Here is an 18243-nt window from a genome sequence, read left to right on the forward strand (position 1 = left end):
CCTAGTGTGCTGTAATGCCCCGAAAACCATGTGCAGGTTGTATGTCAAGTTCCTGCCTGGGTCGAATCCGGCTTGCTCTGGCGCGACCATCAGCGGGACCAAGGGGACCAGTCGATTTGCTAAAATTTTGGCGAAGATTTTCGTGTCAACATTTAGCAATGACAGCGGGCGGTAAGAGGCACATTCCTCCGGAGGTTTGCCAGGTTTGAGTAACGCAACTATAACCGCCTCGGTCATTGAGGGTGGCATTGTGCCCGTGACACACATCGTCGAACAGGGTGGTCAGCTGCGGCAATAGTTGGTCGAGAAAAGCCCTGTAGAAAGAGACTGTAAGCCCATCAGACTCAGGGGCACTACCCGCTCGCATACCAGAAAGAGCCAGTAGGATTTCGTCACATTCTATTGGTCTCATGAGGAACTCCCTGTGCATGTTGGTAAGCCACGGAAGTCGTATGTGTGATAAGTAGTCTAGTATCTCATCATCTGAAGTCGCACTATGTGTGGAATACAAGTCAGCATAATATTGGTGGAATCTGTCCGCCACATCAGAGACCTCCGTTAAGAGCTCTCCTTCCGCAGATCTAACCTCAGCCACTATTATCTTATCCCTTTTTTTCCCTAATCAATTGGGCCAGGACAGACCCCGGTCTTTCGCTCTCACTGTACCTGCGAGCTGTGGCGTATTTGCCCATATGCTTAATTTCGTCATCCGCTGTTGTGTGGTATGACTCCAGCAGTTCCGAAAGTTCCGTCTTGACAGAGTCCCTTGGATCTATCAATAGTCGCCTCTCTAATGTGCTGATTTTCCCTTCAAGGTCAGACAGCCGTTTACGCAGGGAGCGAAGTACACCAGAGTGCTTTGATATCGTGAACCCTCTAATGTAGACCTTAAAGGTCTCCCAGACCACTTGGTAATCCTCTACAGAGCCCACATTAGTATACAAAAACACAGGGATAAGCGTGAGCGAGGATTTTGGATTGACCCAAGTGAGGACTCCACGTGCGTGTGTGGTGAATCCTGCGTTGTGTATGTTGCCATGTAACCCTCTGCTACGTAACATAGTTAAGTTGGGTGGGAGATGGGTCTCCTATAGTAATGCGATGTCTTTCACATGTTGTGTCAGAAACGAAAGGACTTTACAAACCTTTCTGTGATCGTTTAGCTCCCTAACATTCCATGTTAATGTTCTAATAGTATCCGTCCCGGTAGCCCTATTACCTACAGGAGAGTGCGTCATGTTGTCAGTGTGTGTTGCCATGTCGTAATGTGAAGTATCACATTCCAAGAACATATCACATGTGAACAACCATGATTGAATATCCCATAGTCTGAGTCTCAAAAACGTCCCTCCCCCCACCCACATCAGGTCCCCCCAACTGTGGCCTGATGGAAAGCACCCCCAACACTCCCCAAACAACCCATCCCACCACACAACAAACTCAATGCAGTTACCCCAATGGCATGCTGCCCACCTCCCCCCAACTAGTTTACGTGACTAAACCTTCCCCTGGTGTGATTCACGCATGGGCGGATGTTGCTCGCTAGCTTATAGGAAAGAACTGCCAAGCCCATGTAGAGCCTCGCCCCACACACCGTCTAAACCATAGTGTACAACTACATGTCTGGATGAACCACCGAGTCCTCAAATGGCAGGGGGTCCATATCGTATATGCCTGGGCACCCAACAAGCAGGTAGGGGCTAGGATATGCTAAATCAGTCCAAGATTCCCCATAAGGGATCCTCAAATGCAGACGCCCAACTAGAACATGTGGGTGGCCCTCCACCCCCCCAATAGCCCTCGTGGAGAGGGGGGACACCGCAGTGACAACATGTTACCACCTGTACTAGTTCCCAAACTTCTCTCCTATGCCCCCAACTGCCCAACTACTTGTTACGGTCTGCATCTCTGAATTACAGGACACGAATCACAACAATCCCGATACCCAGCCCAGTCCTAGCATGATACTCATTGTCTGCAGGCGGTACTCTGGCGTGAGTCCCCAGAGGCGGGCGCGGACCCAGGGACCAATGTGCCCTTTCCACCACAAACATGGATGAGAAGACATCGTCAACTAGTAGAGATATGAGGAGTTTTTCTATGAATAGTTCCATGTTGCCTGTGGGGGTATTTTCCGGAAGTCCTGTGATTCTGAGATTACAGCGTGGTGAGCGCGCTTCTAAATCCTCTGTTTTATCTTGCAGGACCCTCCTCACTCTGCCTAGTTGCTTATGCTCGGCGTCCAGGGTGGTTTGCGACCATTCCATCTCAGTAATCCTGCGCTCGGACACATCGAGATGCTCAACGTGCTCATCTAGTCTTTCCACCATGCGATCCATTCTATAGGACAGGGCATCCATCTTAGTGCCCAGCGAGGTGATACCACTCTGCAAACTCTTCTCCATTGCGATCAGCATGCCCCGAATGTCCTGGTGTGTCTCCTCAGCAGAGTGTCCATGCATGCTGGCCTCGTCTTCAGTGGTGGTGTCATGAGACTTCGATGGCTTTTGATGGAACAAGAGCTTCGGCTGAGACCTGTCTGTTCTTCCCATTCTAGTCGTTTCCAAGCACCGCTACGCAAGCTGCAGGGCGCAAGTCAGGCTTGAGGTGCAGTTATAGTGGTCCGCGTGTCCAGATATAGCCTCCTCAGGACTCTATAAGGTTGCCGTGGTATTACTCAGCAGGCTGGATATACCCTTTCACCTGTGAGCTATGTCTCAAGCCCGCGTCGTTTGATCAGGCCTGCTCCGTGGGGCAATCTCGGCACAAGCGTGTATAAGGATGCGGACTCCTCAACGTCGAACCACCGGCCCCCACAGTCAAGTGCCAACACCTCCTCAGCACCCTCACCACCCTTCGACTCCAGTGGTAAGGTGGGTACCTGGTTGTCTCCGTGTGGCCGATCCTACTAGTGAACCATGGGGGTGGGGGAGGGTGGGGGGGGAGACCATCTGGCAGAAACCCATAGCTGTGCTCCTAGCAGATAACCCCAGCGAGGCCGCCTTCACCCGCCACTACAGCGCGGGACCGGGCAGGCAGCGCCGGGGGGAGGCCCGCCCCAGCTTTCCAGGCTTTAGGGACTGCCTGAGGTGGATGCGTGACGATCCCTCGCCGCACAGACGCAGGCCAACCCTTCTGGGTGTCACCCCCTCGACTGCGGGTAGCACCCACTCGAGATGTGGCACTCACTGGCCTAAGCGCTCGCTGGTGATGCGGCCGCACAGAGGTAGCCCCAACGCTCAGGATCGTAATGGCGGAACAGGTCGCTTCAAGTTATTAAGTCGCAGCCCCGCGGGGGAGCCGGGAATCTAATTCTGTCCCACTCAGTTGACTCCGGTTACGGTAAGGCACCAGGCGCCCAGACATGCAACACCGGGCGGGCGTTCTTTCGCCAGTCTTCTCACCTGGTCTCCACTACTTTGTTGCAGCTCAGCGAGCGCCCTGTATTTGTGCCGCTACGGCATTCTTCCGCCACAGAGGGAGGCCCTGCTCTCCAGGTAAATTCTCGGTCCGAGAACGGCTCCGCACGCCTCGGGGCGGGGGTTTGTCACCAGCGCCGTCACCTCAAATCAGGTCCAGAAGCGTTGCACTCCCAAGCACCGGAGTGCGGGTCACCGCGCCGCACCACCAGAGGCCGGGGATCTCGGCCCGGCTAGGCCGTCACATGCAGTCTTCCGCAGCTCCGCAATGAACGATCGCACCAGGACTGGGATCGGCACTGTACCTTCCGGATCTCTTCCGGTAACCGGGACGCGCTTTGAGGCTCAATTTAATGCGTGTAGTTGTCGGATAATTGAATGGTAGTTCCACGGTGTATCGGAGCTCGCAGCTCAAGTGGCCATCTTGATCACGAGCAAGCTCCGCCCCCCCAACTCGAGGAATACTTTTACAGGCAGATGACAATGCTTACAATCCAAGACTCTGTTGCAGTTGTCTGGCGCTCTAATGTTATACAGAACTGTCCCAACAGATAAAGGCAGTTAAAACATCCCTTCAGAGCACCACAGAGGGTGCTCATGTTAAGCACTGCAATCACTTAATTCGGGCTTATGCTACATAATGCGCCAACAACAAACATGACAGAGAAAAAAAATGCAATTTTGATAGTGGAACAATATCACAAAGAATGTGAAAATGTGTTAAAAGTTCCACCAACTGAAACAGAGTTAAACAAGCATGTTTTGAATGCGTGCAGCCAGGGGACAACATGTGGTCCTGGTGCCACTCCACCTGCTGAGCCATTTAAATCATGGCCATAGTGCCTGCATGATAACTGCATTTGTGACGGCCTGTTTAGTAGTAAAATATAGCAATATTCTGTGTTTAGTGAAGTTCTGACAGTTTCTAGGGCTGGTGCCACTACACCTGCTGCACCATTCAAAACATTACCCTATTGCCTGCAATGTAACTCCACTTGTGGCTGACCATTTAGTAGTAAAATTTCGGGAATAGAGCTGTTCCTAGAGCTTTGGGGCCCAGTGTAATTGCACCTGCTGCACCATTCAAATCATGACCCCTACTGCCTGCAAGCTAACTGCACGTGACTGCCTGCTTAGTTAAATACAGCAATATTTGGTGATCACAGGAGTTCTGACGACTTTTGGCCCCAGTGCCACTGCACCTGCTGCACTATTTAAATCATGACCCTAGAGCCTGCAAGATTACCAATTGTGACTGCCTGTTCAGTTGTAAAATATAGCAATAATCAGTGTTTATCGGGGTGCCTAGAGCTTTTGGTCCCGGTGCCACAGCACCTGATGCACAATTCAAATCATGACCGTAATGCCTGCTAGATAACTGCACTTATGACTGCCTGTTTAGTGGTAACATTTAGTAATAATCTGTGTTTAGTGTGGTCTCTAGAACTTTTGACCATGGTGCCACTGCACCTACTGCACCATTAAAATCATGCCCCTTTTAACTGCAAGATAATTGCATTTATGACTGCCTGTTCAGTAGTAAAATATAGCAATATTTGGTGTTTAGAGGGGTTCCTAGAGCTTTGGTCCCAGATGTAACTGCACCTGTTGCACCATTGAAATCATGGCCCTAATGCCTGCAAAGTAACTGCACATTTCACTGCCAATTTGGTAGTAACATTTAGAATAATCTGTGTTTAGTGGGGTCCCTAGAGATTTTGGCCACAGTGCCCATGCACTGGCTAAAGCATTTAAATGAAGCCCCTTTTAACTGCAATGTATCTCTGACTGCCTGTTTAGGAGTCAGATATAGTAATATTAAGTGTATAAAAAGTAAACAGTGTGCAGCTTTAACAAAAAGAAATAAAGTTCAAACCACCAACAAGGTTGGAAATGAGTAGCTAGGCCACAGGACACTGATGAGAGAAACAGAAGGGAGAACAGGCTACAACCATTAGAAACGGGGGAAAGTAATCAGACAAGCATACAGACCAAAAGTCCCTTTAAAGATATATTAAAATAATGGATTTCACAAGCACAACCCAAGAGCTGTGCAGGCGAAACCTAAAAAACGAGCACTGGTATTTTCCGCTTCTGATAGGTTTTTCTGAAATGAACACTGATCTTCAGAAAAGAAATATTTGTAGCAGTATATATTTTTTGCATGCACGCAGTTATTACTAGAAAGAATATCTCTGCATGTTTCTACACATTTCAAACTACAGCTTTTTCTTTATCTGACATACATTAAACGGATTCAAATATCTTTTGGGCAAAAAAAATGTTCCTCCTATTTACACTTGTGATTTTTAAACAATATTCGTACAATTTGGAATTTGGAATTTGGAGGGGTATTTCTAAAGCGCAGACGTTCGCTCCGGAAGGAGCATCATGGCGCTGTAAATCCTGTAACCAGTCCACAGAGTGAAAGGAGGGGGGGGCTAGATGGCAGCTTTAGTCCAGTCGTCGGAAAGATTAAAAATCCACGTTTTGAGGAGCTTCCTAAAAGGCTTCTCGAGTGTCTGAAGTCTGAGATGCCTTGGCATGCTGTTCCAGGCTTTAATAGCCAGGGTGCTGAGAGTTTTTCCGCCTTTAGACTTCAGATTGAATTTGGTGGGGGTCATGAGGTTTTCTTGTGAGGATCTGAGGGAGCGGCACGGAGTATAGTGAGGGAAGCGTCTAGACAAGTAGGACGGACCGGATTTGTTGCAGGCTCGGAAGGCTACAATGAGAATTTTGAAGAGTATTCTCTTGTGCAAGGGGAGCCAATGTAAGGTTTTAAGGGCTGTAGAAATAGAGGATTTGCGTGGAAGTTTTAAGACAAGACGGGCGGCAGTGTGCAGAACACTTTGAAGTTTCGAAAGAGTGGACTTTTTGGTCCCTGCCAGAAGACCATTACAGTAGTCCACTCGAGAGAGTATAAGGGCTACCGCCACAGTCTTTCTGGAGTCGAGCGGGAGGAAATCAAAAAACTTTCTCAGGGACTTAATTATGCCGAAGCATTTTCCTGCTACGGTCGAGACGTGGAGATCGAAAGAGAGCTCAGAGTCGAAAAGGACCCCAAGGTTTCTGGCCGATGAAACTGTCTGAGGTGGAGCAGCAGAATTGTCAGGCCACCACAGGGCAGGGCAGAAAGAGGCATTCTTTCCAATGGGAAGGATCTCGGTTTTATTCAAGTTGCAGCGGAGGTGGTTAGCGTCCATCCATTGAAAGACTTCTGTTAGGCAGTGTTTCAGATTGAGCTCTGCCATATTGGAATTGTCGTCTAGGGGGATGATAAGCTGAGTATCGTCGGCATAGGAGGTGACGGTTATGCCGAACGATTCTATAAGGGTAAGAAGAGGGATAAGATAGATATTGAAGAGGAGGGGACTTAGGATGGAACCCTGGGGAACTCCACAGGACACCTTTTTCTCATTAGATTGGAAGGGGCCAAGGGTGACAGTTTGGTACCTGTCGCTGAGGAAAGAACTAATCCAAGATAGAGCAGAGTTGGTAACGCCGATGTCCATGAGTCTATTAATCAGAATGGAGTGGGAAATGGTGTCGAAAGCTGCCGTGAGGTCAAGAAGGATCAAAATGGCCTTCTTCCTTTGATCCTGAAGGATTTTGATGGTATCGGTCAGTTCGATCAAGGCAGTTTCGGTAGAATGTTTAGACCGGAACCCGGATTGCTGGGGGTGAAGTATGTTATGGGAATCCAGAAAGGTCTTGAGCTCCTTGTGGACTAACTGTTCAGTTATTTTACCCAACGCGGGTAGCAGGGTGATGGGGCGGAGGTTGGTCAAATCCGAAGGGGGTTTGTTCGCCTTTTTCATGAGTGGCTTAACCTTAACAATGATTTTTATCTGTGAATCTCTGCACATGGATAACTCTAAATAAACATTTCACATATTATCAAAATCCCATACAAGCAATTTTTAAAAAAACAGTCAAACCAATGCTCATGCAAATATAGTAAAAGCACTTTGCTTTACTATATTTGCATGAGCATTGGTTTGATTACTGTTTAAAAAAAAAGTAGGAGGAATGACAAAGGATACCTTAAGTTTTTGATTTACATCTCAGTACAAGATTGATCGATTAACATTTTTTATGAAATACTGATATGGAGTCTGTGGTTCTGTATATAAGGAATATGCTACTTACCAGTATGCATCTGTTCTTGGCATGTAGAGCTGCAGATCTACAAACTTGTGCATAGATCGCCATCTGGTGTTGGGCCCAGATGTTTGCAGTTTGTTTTTCCTCTTGGAAAGTCTTTGGAAGTCACGAGGTAGGTGACTCCTCCTTTGGATCTTATTGCGCATGGGCTTCGGCTCCATCCTCAGATTGTTTTTCGCCAGCAGGGAAAGATGGAGCGTAGTAATAACAGTGAAGATGCCTATGTGTGTGCTATCTAAATAAGATAAACTGGGACAGATACAGGTAGCCGGGGAGGCGGGTGGGCGTGTGTAGCTCTGCAGCTCTACATGCCAAGAACAGATGCATACTGGTAAGTAGCATATTCCGTTCGAGGCATATGAGCTGCAGATTACACACTTGTGCATAGATAATATAGCAGTACCCACCGTTAGCGGCGACCACCCGTATCTGTTGCAGTGGTTAGAAATAATGTTTTGAGTACTGCCTGGCCTACACTAGCTTGTTGCTTAGTTTGCACATCTACACAATAGTGTTTGGTGAAAGTGTGCGGTGTTGACCATGTAGCTGCTTTGCAGATATCATCTAATGGGATGTTCCCTAAGAATGCCATGGAAGCCCCTATTTTTCGTGTAGAATGGGCTTTACGGGGAATGGATAGCGTTCGCTTTACTTTATGGTAGCAGATTTGAATGCATTTTACAATCCACCTAGCTATCCCTGATTTTGAGATGGGGTTGCCTTTGTGTGGTGGAGAGAAACAAACAAACAGTTGTTTGGTCTTACGGAAAGGTTGTGTTCTTTGAATGTAGTAGAGTAATGCTCGTTTGACATCCAGTGTGTGAAGAGCCCTTTCTGCAACTTTAGGGAGGAATTTTGGGTTGGTACAGAGAACAACCTTGTTGTGGTGCATTTGGAGAAAAGGTTCTTGAATGGTAAGTGCTTGTATCTCACTGACCCTTCTAAGGGAAGTGATGGCTACAAGAAAAGCGGTTTTCCATGTTAGGAATTGTAGTTCGCATTTGTGCAGAGGTTCATTAGCCTTGTGAGAACGATATTTAAGTTCCACACAGGTGAGGGTGACACTCTGGGGGGAATTATTCTTTTAAGGCCTTCCATGAAGGCTTTAATGGCAGGTACTCTAAAGAGTGATAGATGTTGCCTGTTTTGTAGGTAAGCTGCAATAGCTGCGAGGTGTAGTCGAATGGACGTATAGGCTAGATTGCACCTTTGTAGGTGGAGTAAGTAGCCTATTATGTGTTGAATGGACACGTCCAGAGGATTGATGGTGTTGTTATGGCAATAAACAACAAAACGTTTCCACTTGGTGGCGTAGCACGCTCTAGTGGTAGGTCTTCTAGCTTCTCTGATGATGTTCATACAGTCAGGGGGATGATTTAGGTACCCGAATTCTAGGATTTCAGAAGCCAGATCGCAAGGTTGAGCTGCGCTGGGTCCGGGTGTTTGATCTCTCCATGGTTCTGGGTTAAGAGGTGTGGAGAGAGGTGTAGTTTTTGGTGCGGTACTACAGATAGTTCCAGCAGTGTGGTATACCACGTTTGTCTGGCCCACGTTGGAGCAACTAGGATTAGTGTGAGGGAGTGTTGTCGTAGTTTGCGCACCACTAGTGGAATGAGTGGGAGAGGCAGAAAAGCGTACGCAAATCTGCCTGACCAGTTCATCTATATCGCATTTCCTTTGGACAATGGGTGTGGATATCTGGCGGCGAAGCTTGGGCATTTGGCGTCTTCGTGGGTGGCGAAGAGGTCTATCTGTGGATGCCACCACATTTGAAAGTACGGGTGAAGAACTTGCGGGTGAAGCTCCCACTCGTGGATTTGTTGTGTCTGCCTGCTGAGCAGATCTGCCACTGTGTTTTGGACTCCTGGGACATGCTGAGCTAGGAGAAAGATTTTCTGGGGTATTGCCCATCTCCATATGCTCTGTGCTAGTTGAGAGAGCTGTGGAGTGTGTGTGCCGCCTTGTTTTTGAATAGAATACATGGCTGTCATGCTGTATGTGCGGATCAGGACTGCCTTGCCTGAAATTTGGGTTTGAAAAGATTTTAGGGCTAAGAAGATTGCTAGTAACTCCAGATGGTTGATATGGAGTAACTTTTGTTGAGGTGTCCACTTGCCCTGTGTGGTGAGATGTAGTAGATGAGCTCCCCAGCCGGAGAGCGATGCGTCCGTTGTCAGTACTATTTGAGGAACCGGGTCCAGGAACGGTCGACCTTTGGAAATGTTTGTGGTGTTCCACCACTGCAGAGAGCGATGGGTGCGACCGTCTACCAACACCAGATCTGTTAATTGACCCTGGGCCTGGTTCCATTGGTGCGCTAAGCACTCTTGGAGAGGACGCATCTGGAGTCTTGCGTGAGGTACTATGAAGATGCAAGAGGCCATCATCCCTATTAGTTGCATAAACACTCGAGCTGGAAGGGAGTGTTGTGCTATGAATTTTGTGCGTAGAGCTTGAATGCTTGCAATCCTGGCAGGATTGGGGTAGGCTAGCGCTCGAGGTGTCTATGGTGGCACCGAGGTATTGTTTTATGTGGGATGGTTGTAGATGGGACTTCTGGTGGTTTACTGTGAAGCCCAGTAGGTGGAGTAGTTGAATGGTGGTGGACGTGTGTTGTACACACTGATTGTATGACCTGGCTTTTATCAGCCAGTCGTCTAAGTATGGGAAGACGTGGATGTGTTGTCTTCGCAAATGTGCTGCCACCACTGCTAGGCACTTGGTGAATACCCTTGGCGCTGTTGTGACTCCGAACAGGAGCACTTTGAATTGGTAGTGTTGTCCGTCCACTACAAATCTGAGGTACTTCCGGTGAGCTTTGTGCACTGGAATGTGGAAATAAGCGTCTTTTAGGTCTAAAGTGGTCAAAAAGTCGTTTTGGGAGAGGAGCGGAAGTACCTGCTGAAGCGTCACCATATGAAAATGGTCTGAGTATATGTATGTGTTTAGGGGCCGGAGATCTAGGATGGGTCGCAGAGTCTCGTCCCTTTTTGGTATGAGGGAATATAGGGAGTAGACTCCCATATTTTGTTGGTTGGTAGGAACGGGTTCTATTGCCCGTTTCTGTAGGAGGGAGATTACCTCCTGCTTAGATGTTCTTGTGACATTGGGCGCTGCCTGGGTGGAATGTTTGGGGGGGTAGATATTAGTTCTAGGCAGTAGCCTGACCGTATTATCTGTGTTACCCATTTGTCTGAGGTGATGGTAGCCCAGACAGGAAGGAAATGTTGGAGTCTGCCCCCGACCGGAGTTGAATGGTCTGGGGGGCGCGGGGGGGAAGTCATTGTATAGGCGGTGTGGCAGAGCGGGCGTTGTTTGTTTTGCCTCTGCCTTTATTATTGTTACCCCTATAGCCGCCTCCTTGATAACCCCTTGTGAAGGTGGACTGAGTAGGGGATTTGTATGAAGTGAACGCAGTGTCTGAGGAGTAGCCTCTAGACGTACTTCGAAAGGAAGAGCGGCGAAACGAGCGTCTAGGAGTGTGTGACTGTAAGGCTCCCATGGATTTCACCGTATCCGTATCCTTCTTCATTGTTTCTAGGGCCTCATCCACTTTTGGGCCAAATAGATGTTCCTGGTCAAAGGGATGGTTAAGGATGGAGGCTTGTACCTCCGGTTTAAACTCTGATATTCTTAGCCAAGTATGGCGACGGAGGAGGACGCTGGTATTGATGGCCCTGGAAGCTGTCTGCTGCATCTAGGGCACAATGTATAGAGTTGTTAGTAATAGTCTTACCCTCTTGAATTAGTTCGTTGGCCCTAGCTTTATATTTTTCAGGGAGGTGGTGCATTATGCTTTCTTACTCGTCATAATGTGCCCTGTCATATCTGGCCAATAGCGCTTGAGTATTGGCGATACGCCACATATTGGCTGCTTGTGACGCAGTAAGCTTCCCTGATGCGTCCAGTAGTTTTGACTCTTTGTCAGGTGGTGGTGCTTCGCCTGACGCTGGGAATTTGCCCGTTTACGGACAGTGGATACCACTAGAGAATCTAGTGCCGCTGGCCCTCTGATGTAGGAGGGATCTGTGGGGGCAGCTTTGTATTTTTTCTCGATGCGCCGGTTAATGACCCTGGCCCTAACTGGGTCCTTAAAAACTTCTGCCGCATGCTTTACCACTCCTTTGAGCATAGGTAATATGGAGGTAGACCTATGTGTGGTGTCGAATGTGTCGAGGAGGAAATCTTCCTCCACGGGGTCGGTATGCAAGTCTACCCCGTGATAGAGTGCCGGCCTTTGCAGTAGATGGTGGAACCCCAATGAGTCTTCCGGTGGAGATGGTCTGGAGGGGAAAAGATCATCTTGTGGGACGTTGGGGATATCCGGGATATTGTAATCGTCCCATGGGTCTGGGGATCCTGTAGGGGTGGGGTCCCCTGTGGGTAGGTCCTGGGGCACATCCCCCTATGTTATCATATGGGTCCCCATGATCATCATCGTGTGGAGAAGGGGTGGGAGAACGATGAGGTTGGGGTGGAGAAGGCGGAGGTGGGGAAGGTGGAGGAGTTGGAAGAGGTGTGGAAGGTATTCTGAACGGAGAGGTAGCAGAGTCCTTCCTCTTTGGAGGTGGAGCAGGCTTCTCCAAATGTCTCTTTTTGGTAGAGAGTGTAAAATGTCCAGTTTTTGGATCCTTGGTGAGTGTTTTTTGCAAGGGATCCGGTGTAAATAAGTCCGGTGAGGCTGGTCGGTCCGTCGGTGCCGGAGGCGTCGGGCCGTTAGCTTTTTAGGCTTTTCTGTGCCGGTTTGTTGTTTGGAAACCGGTTTGGGAACATCCGGACGCTTGGTCGGCGCCGAGATGGGTTTCGGCCTCGAAGTGTCGGTGGCCTTGTGTGCTTTGGTCGGCACCGAAGGTGGTGTCGGTGCCGAAGAGCTGGGTTTCGACCCCGGGTGCTTCGGTGCGGGGCTCGGTGTCGATATGGAAGTCGGCTTCTTTTTCGGTGCCGAAGCGTGTTATCGGCACCGACGATAGGCTGGCTCGAGCCCGTGCCGCCGGAAGGCTTGCTTGGCTTCTTTACCGGGCCCGAAGGTGCAGTGTTGGAAGCAGTGTCCTTGGTCTTGCTTAGGCCCGGAGGCGAAGGTGTGACCGGAGCCTTTTTCGGTGCCGGCAGGGGTGTGGGGGGGGAGGGGGATCAGTACTCACGACCCTCTGGCCGGGGTGATGTCCTCCACATCTGAGTCGTCGGCTTCGGAAGCGCTGACGAGGCCCTCGTCGGTGTAATGCTCTGGAGCGTCGATGCCTTCTCCGAAGATGACGTCCGGAATCGTCGTCGAGGAGTGCGCCATAGTTCTTCTGGCTCTTCGGTCCCGAATAGTCTTTTTGGACCGGAAGGACTTACACGTCAGACAGTCTCGAGCCTCGTGTTCAGGGGAGAGGCAGAGGTTGCATACCTCGTGGAGATCGGTGTGGGGAAATTTGGACCCACATCGAGGGCACTTTTTAAATGGAGTCCTTTCCATTAGCCAGAACCGGAACTTGGAGAGGCCCGAAGGCCGCCGTTGACGACCGGAACCGAAGGTCTGTGCCGATGAGAAGTAGAGTGGGGGAGATCGCGATCGAAACCATACCACGGTTTGGGGTGTGGATTGCGCGTCGATCGTTGAACTGGAAGCTGTTCGGAACCGGAGCGCGAAGATTACATCCGAGCGCGATGGCGGAAAAAAAACAATCTGAGGATGGAGCCGAAGCCCATTTGCAATACGATCCAAAGGAGGAGTCACCGACCTCGTGACTTCCAAAGACTTTCCAAGAGGAAAAACAAACTGCAAACATCCGGGCCCAACACCAGATGGCAATCTATGCACAAGTGTGTAATCTGCAGCTCATATGCCTCGAACATATCAATTATTGTGATTCAGCGTTACATGAATATAAAAGGAACATTTTTTAATAAAGGAGGAGACATCTTTTGCAAAAAACAGGTTTTATGCATATTGAGTATGTATGCATGAATGTGATAATAGAACAATAGGGGTGTTCCACAATATTGAATGAATAAGCACATGAGGGACAATAGTTTTTTTTCCGGTTATTTGAACCCAGTTCCCTTTGTTCGTTTGAAGGGTTACTCTCTATTAGTTTAGGTACACACCAAAAATGGAAACAGCTCCCATTTAAATTCAATGTGAAATTCTCCTCTATTGATACTGGGCAGGTAACGAGGTTAGTTAACCAAGAGTCAATACTTCAGTATGAAATAACATGATGGCATGTTTACTATGTTACAACGTACTAGGTTTTACCTGGTGGCTCTGTATTTAAATTGAGAGCACTCAATCGTTCTGCAAGATCATCCTCTGCCATGTCATCTTCCTGGTATGGGAACCCAGTGTAACCTCCTTTATCGCTACAGTACTTAAGAAATCTGTTGAAGAAAAGATTCAAGATATGTGATACAACCAACACAAGTTCCAGGCATTGCTACACAAGAGAAGTCCACTCATTTACAGTACTCTGATCGCTGCCAGGAACATGCAAAAAAACTGGCTACATAATACAACCCCACTTATGAGAGCCATCATACACCAGAAAAGCTCTGTTTTGCTCAACTGCAAGTAGAATATATGCATTGCCTATAATGAACAATAAAAACCACGCTTCATGTTAATCTTTCATACCAATATATAGGTATTGACTTATGTAGTCTGTAAGCAAACGTGTTAGAGCACCAACGTTTTATACTCAGTGATTTCATAAAAAGTTTGATCATCATCAACAAAAGACCTAGTCAATTTGAATGTTACTTGAAGAATCAAAGATCTATGTCTCTCAAAGACCATTTCCATGCTGCATGGTGTTCATCTGGGTGATATAGTAGTTGTGTTTAAAGATTAAGGGCCTTATTACGACTTTAGCGGTCCTACAGGGGACGGTGCAATGTGCCATCCGCTAGAACCGCTATTAGAAAGTGAATTATTAATGCCACTGAAACAATAAAGGGCTCAAAATAGGTCTCAGAAAAGGATTCCCATGCTCAACCCTTGGTAGCTTGACTGCGAGCAGGGAGGCTGAACTTCAAAGACAGGAATGTAAAGCATTTAAAAACACCAATTCAGTAAACAATTAAGACAACACAATAAAAATCCAAAACCAATTTATAAAAATAGGTAATATTGTAGTCTTCAAAATGACACCAAACATGACAAAATACAATGTAGGGAAATGGAGATAGGAATTTTTAAAGATTTCGAACTGTATAGCATATAGAAACATATAGCGCCGATTGGGACAACTAGTCGTGCTGGACCGAGACAAGGTCAAAGTTTCAGGCCAACCGCAATGGAGTCCTGCACGGCTACCCCTCGCGGTAGGCCTCAGTCAAAGTTTTAACCTTCTGACTTAGAAACTTTTCTGAAGCTTTTCTTCTTGGGGTCCCTCGAAGCTCTCAGCCAGTCCGGATTCGGTGAGGGTTCGCCCGCTGGCTTGCCTTGCAATGAGCTCCCGGCCAAACTTATGGAAGTCAGACCTACGGAGCCTTCCAGCGGGACAAACCAGAGATCCAGGCCAGCTCACAGTTGAAGGTGGGTGGCTTGACTCTTGCGGTTGGTCCTGGTCACCTTTCTACGTTCAGATTTATACATTTTCACTGAGCTTTTTGTCCTGGGGTCCCTCGATGCTCTTTACCAGGCCGGATTCAGTGACAGTTTGCCAGCTTAGGTTTCTACCAACTCCTGCTCAAACTCTGGAAGTCGGACCTACGGAGCTTTTCAGCAGGACGAACCTCGTGGGCAGGCCGGCTTGCGATTGAGGGTTGACGGCTTGGCTGGCCAGGTAAAGTTGGTCCACTTATGGAGTTTTTTTTCAAAGTTGCTCCAAACGTTTTCAAACTTCTGGAACATTTTTCTAAAGTTTCGTTGAGGGTCCCATAGTTCCCAAAACGTAGTCCAAGGATCTGGAAGCACCAAGATGGTCCTCAAAGTTTGGGACTTCAATTCTCACAATCCACTTGGACAAACCCTTAAAACTCCACTGGTAGTACTCTAGGCTGGGGATTCTTGGTGGTAATGGTCCAGGTGAGCTTTTTTAACATTCAACTTAAAGGAAGTCCACCATGATTTTAGTGGTCAGTCATTGGCCGATGATACGGGTAAGCATTTGTTTGTTGACAAATTTGTCGCCAGTATGTTACCCGGAAATAGCTAGTCGCTTAAAGGCCAGCAAGAGTTCTTGGACTACATCTTCCCCAGTTTCCCTTTTGACTATGGCCCAATATTATGAATGACAGGAACAGGAAGCGACAGGCAGGGAGCATAAGAAGGTTAAGGAATTAAAGACAAAAGTTATGTTGGCTCAAGTATATGGTCCACCATTTAGGGGAGGTGGAAGAGGCGGACGTGCAATGTATACACCTGGGGTGCCCCCTCTCCCTTGAGCAAATTTGTCCCCTGATCAGTGTGCTTATTGTAAAGAGACTGGGCATTGGTGTTCTGAGGGCCCTCTTCTGCGAGGTCAGCAGTACCAGCGGGGAAAGGGAAGTATGAGAGGACACCCAGGGAATTCAGGAAGCAGGGGAGGTACAGGAGCTTGCCCCAGATTTGAAGCAGTTGAACAAGGACCAAATTACTCTAATACTTTTGATAGACGAAATCAATATCAAATGTCTGATTATTCTGCTGATGCCCTTGCAGATTCCGATTATGCATCGGGATGCCTAGGATGGGGTAAGGAACCGGTTGAGGGGCCAGTAGATCAAATGGGTGCTTATGTTGATGCAAACGTCTTGGGATCTACTGATCGGTTTCTGGTTTATACAGGGGCTACCCGTAGTGCTCGGTCTAAAAAATTGGTTCCTAGGGCTCCCCTGTCCGGCACAATGATAACATCGATAGGATTCAATGGGACACCTACACCTAGCCCGTTTTCACAGCCACTTGAATTCGGACTTGACAAATTCACTGCAGCATGTCCATTCTTGCTTTCCCCTAACACGCCGGACAACATTGTGGGTATCGATATGCTTAAATATTTTCGTGCTACAAAACGTTCTCCGGAAGGTGTGCGTGTTATTTTAAATAACAATTATCCAATGGTTGAGAGAGCCTGTCTTATCAATGAGGATGCAGCTCTGGCGTCCTTACCTAGTGTGAAGAAGGAGCACTGATATTGTTATCATTTCTTGCCTCCCATCATCACAAAGTCTCACGAAAGAAATTGCAATATTGTAGACAGCAGGTTACCTATTTAGATCACCTCCTGTCTAAGGAGCGACGTGCACTCACACCAGACCGTATTCAAACCATTCTAGACACTCCTGTACCCCGCACTCAGAAGGATGTTCGTGCACTGATTGGCCTCACTTCTTTTTGTAGGCAGTTTTTCGCACATTATTAAAACTTTGTGGGCCCTTTTGATTAAAGACACTCCAATGCCCCTACCATGGACTGATGAGTGCCAGAGCGCCTTAAAACAGTTACGCCACGCCCTTTGTTCTGCACCAGTATTAGGTACCCCAGACATGTTGATGAGTGACTATCTGTCCCAGTTAACTGACAGCTTGTCTTCTATTTATCAGCAGGTGCGGGAAGCTCTCCCTTTGTGAGCCCTGCTGTGCTGACAGATCATTGCGACATTTTGGTCACCGAGAGAGGACGAGCTGTGTCACCTAAAAGACCTGAGGAAGTCTTCCCGGACCACACGTTCCATGGTACATCTAGATATCTGCTTCGTTCCAGGAAGAAAGACATTTCATCGCAAAAAGAGACTGTTTGAGCCACTGTCCTGGGTGGTTAAAGACTGACTGCAAAGGGGGGTATGCCTTTTAGTGACTTCTCGTCTCAACGTTAGTGAAGAAACCAAAGCCTGCCCAGGACTTTAGGGCATCACCTATTTTGTTGTTTGCGGATGAAAATGAGCTCGCCTAAGAAGGAGATCGCTGCGACAACGTGCAACGGGTGTACAATCTGCATCTTTGGTCTGACTTTGACTGCTGCCATCATCGCCACTGTAATGTGGGTAGTGGAGGAAGTAATGCCTGGAGCCTCCTTACTTAACATTACTGTTACATCACTTGCTGCAAAAGAGCACCATCATTTTGATTTGCTGCAACATGAACAGGGATACCAGCAAAATCTGAGAAACAAATCATTTCTTCAAATGTTGCATCAGAAACACCAACTAAGCAATGCTACTAACTGTTGGGTTTGTGGCAAGATTCTTCCTCATCACAACATAAAAGTAATCCCGTTGTCACAGCCTCCTTTCTCTCACAATGGCTCATGCCCAGCTTGGTTCAAACTTCTATATGCCTCTAATGAACAAAGTCTGTTACCCCAACGAAGATGGGGACACACAAGCAAAAGGTACTGCTTTAGAAATAAAAGAATATAGTAAAGGAAGAGCAGCAACAAACTATGTGTATCCAAATTCAAGGTCGGCTAAAAGAAATGGACCCCTTGTTATCTCTGTACACAAAGGCGGCCAGTGGTCATGGCAACAAAGTACAGGCGATATGGCAGTGGGCCACAGTAACTGTACTATAGTGTTGCAGATGTCTACGAGAGGCCGAAGCAGCCTGCTTGCATCACGTCACACTTTTATTTTGTTTGTGGAATTAAGGCATACAACTTCCGACCTTCAGGCTGGTCTGGTAGCCGTTACATAGCCTTCCTCCTACCACCTGTGTTTTTGGCTCCCCCAACCTACCATCAAGAGTTGCAATTGTT

The 18243-nt window shown here is 47.9% G+C and overlaps 1 protein-coding gene across 1 annotated transcript in view; it reads right to left on the bottom strand.

Annotated features, from left to right (window-relative positions):
• LOC146771977 (RNA helicase MOV-10-like) overlaps positions 1-18243 on the bottom strand; it is a 177730-nt gene that overhangs the window by 23279 nt on the left and 136208 nt on the right. The window contains exon 9 of the mRNA XM_085640275.1: positions 13825-13946. Within this exon, the coding sequence (XP_085496401.1) occupies positions 13825-13946 (122 nt within the window). The remainder of the gene's footprint in view (positions 1-13824; positions 13947-18243) is intronic.

Source organism: Triturus cristatus, unplaced genomic scaffold, assembly GCF_964204655.1.
Source record: "Triturus cristatus unplaced genomic scaffold, aTriCri1.1 SCAFFOLD_168, whole genome shotgun sequence".
NCBI lineage: Eukaryota > Metazoa > Chordata > Amphibia > Caudata > Salamandridae > Triturus > Triturus cristatus.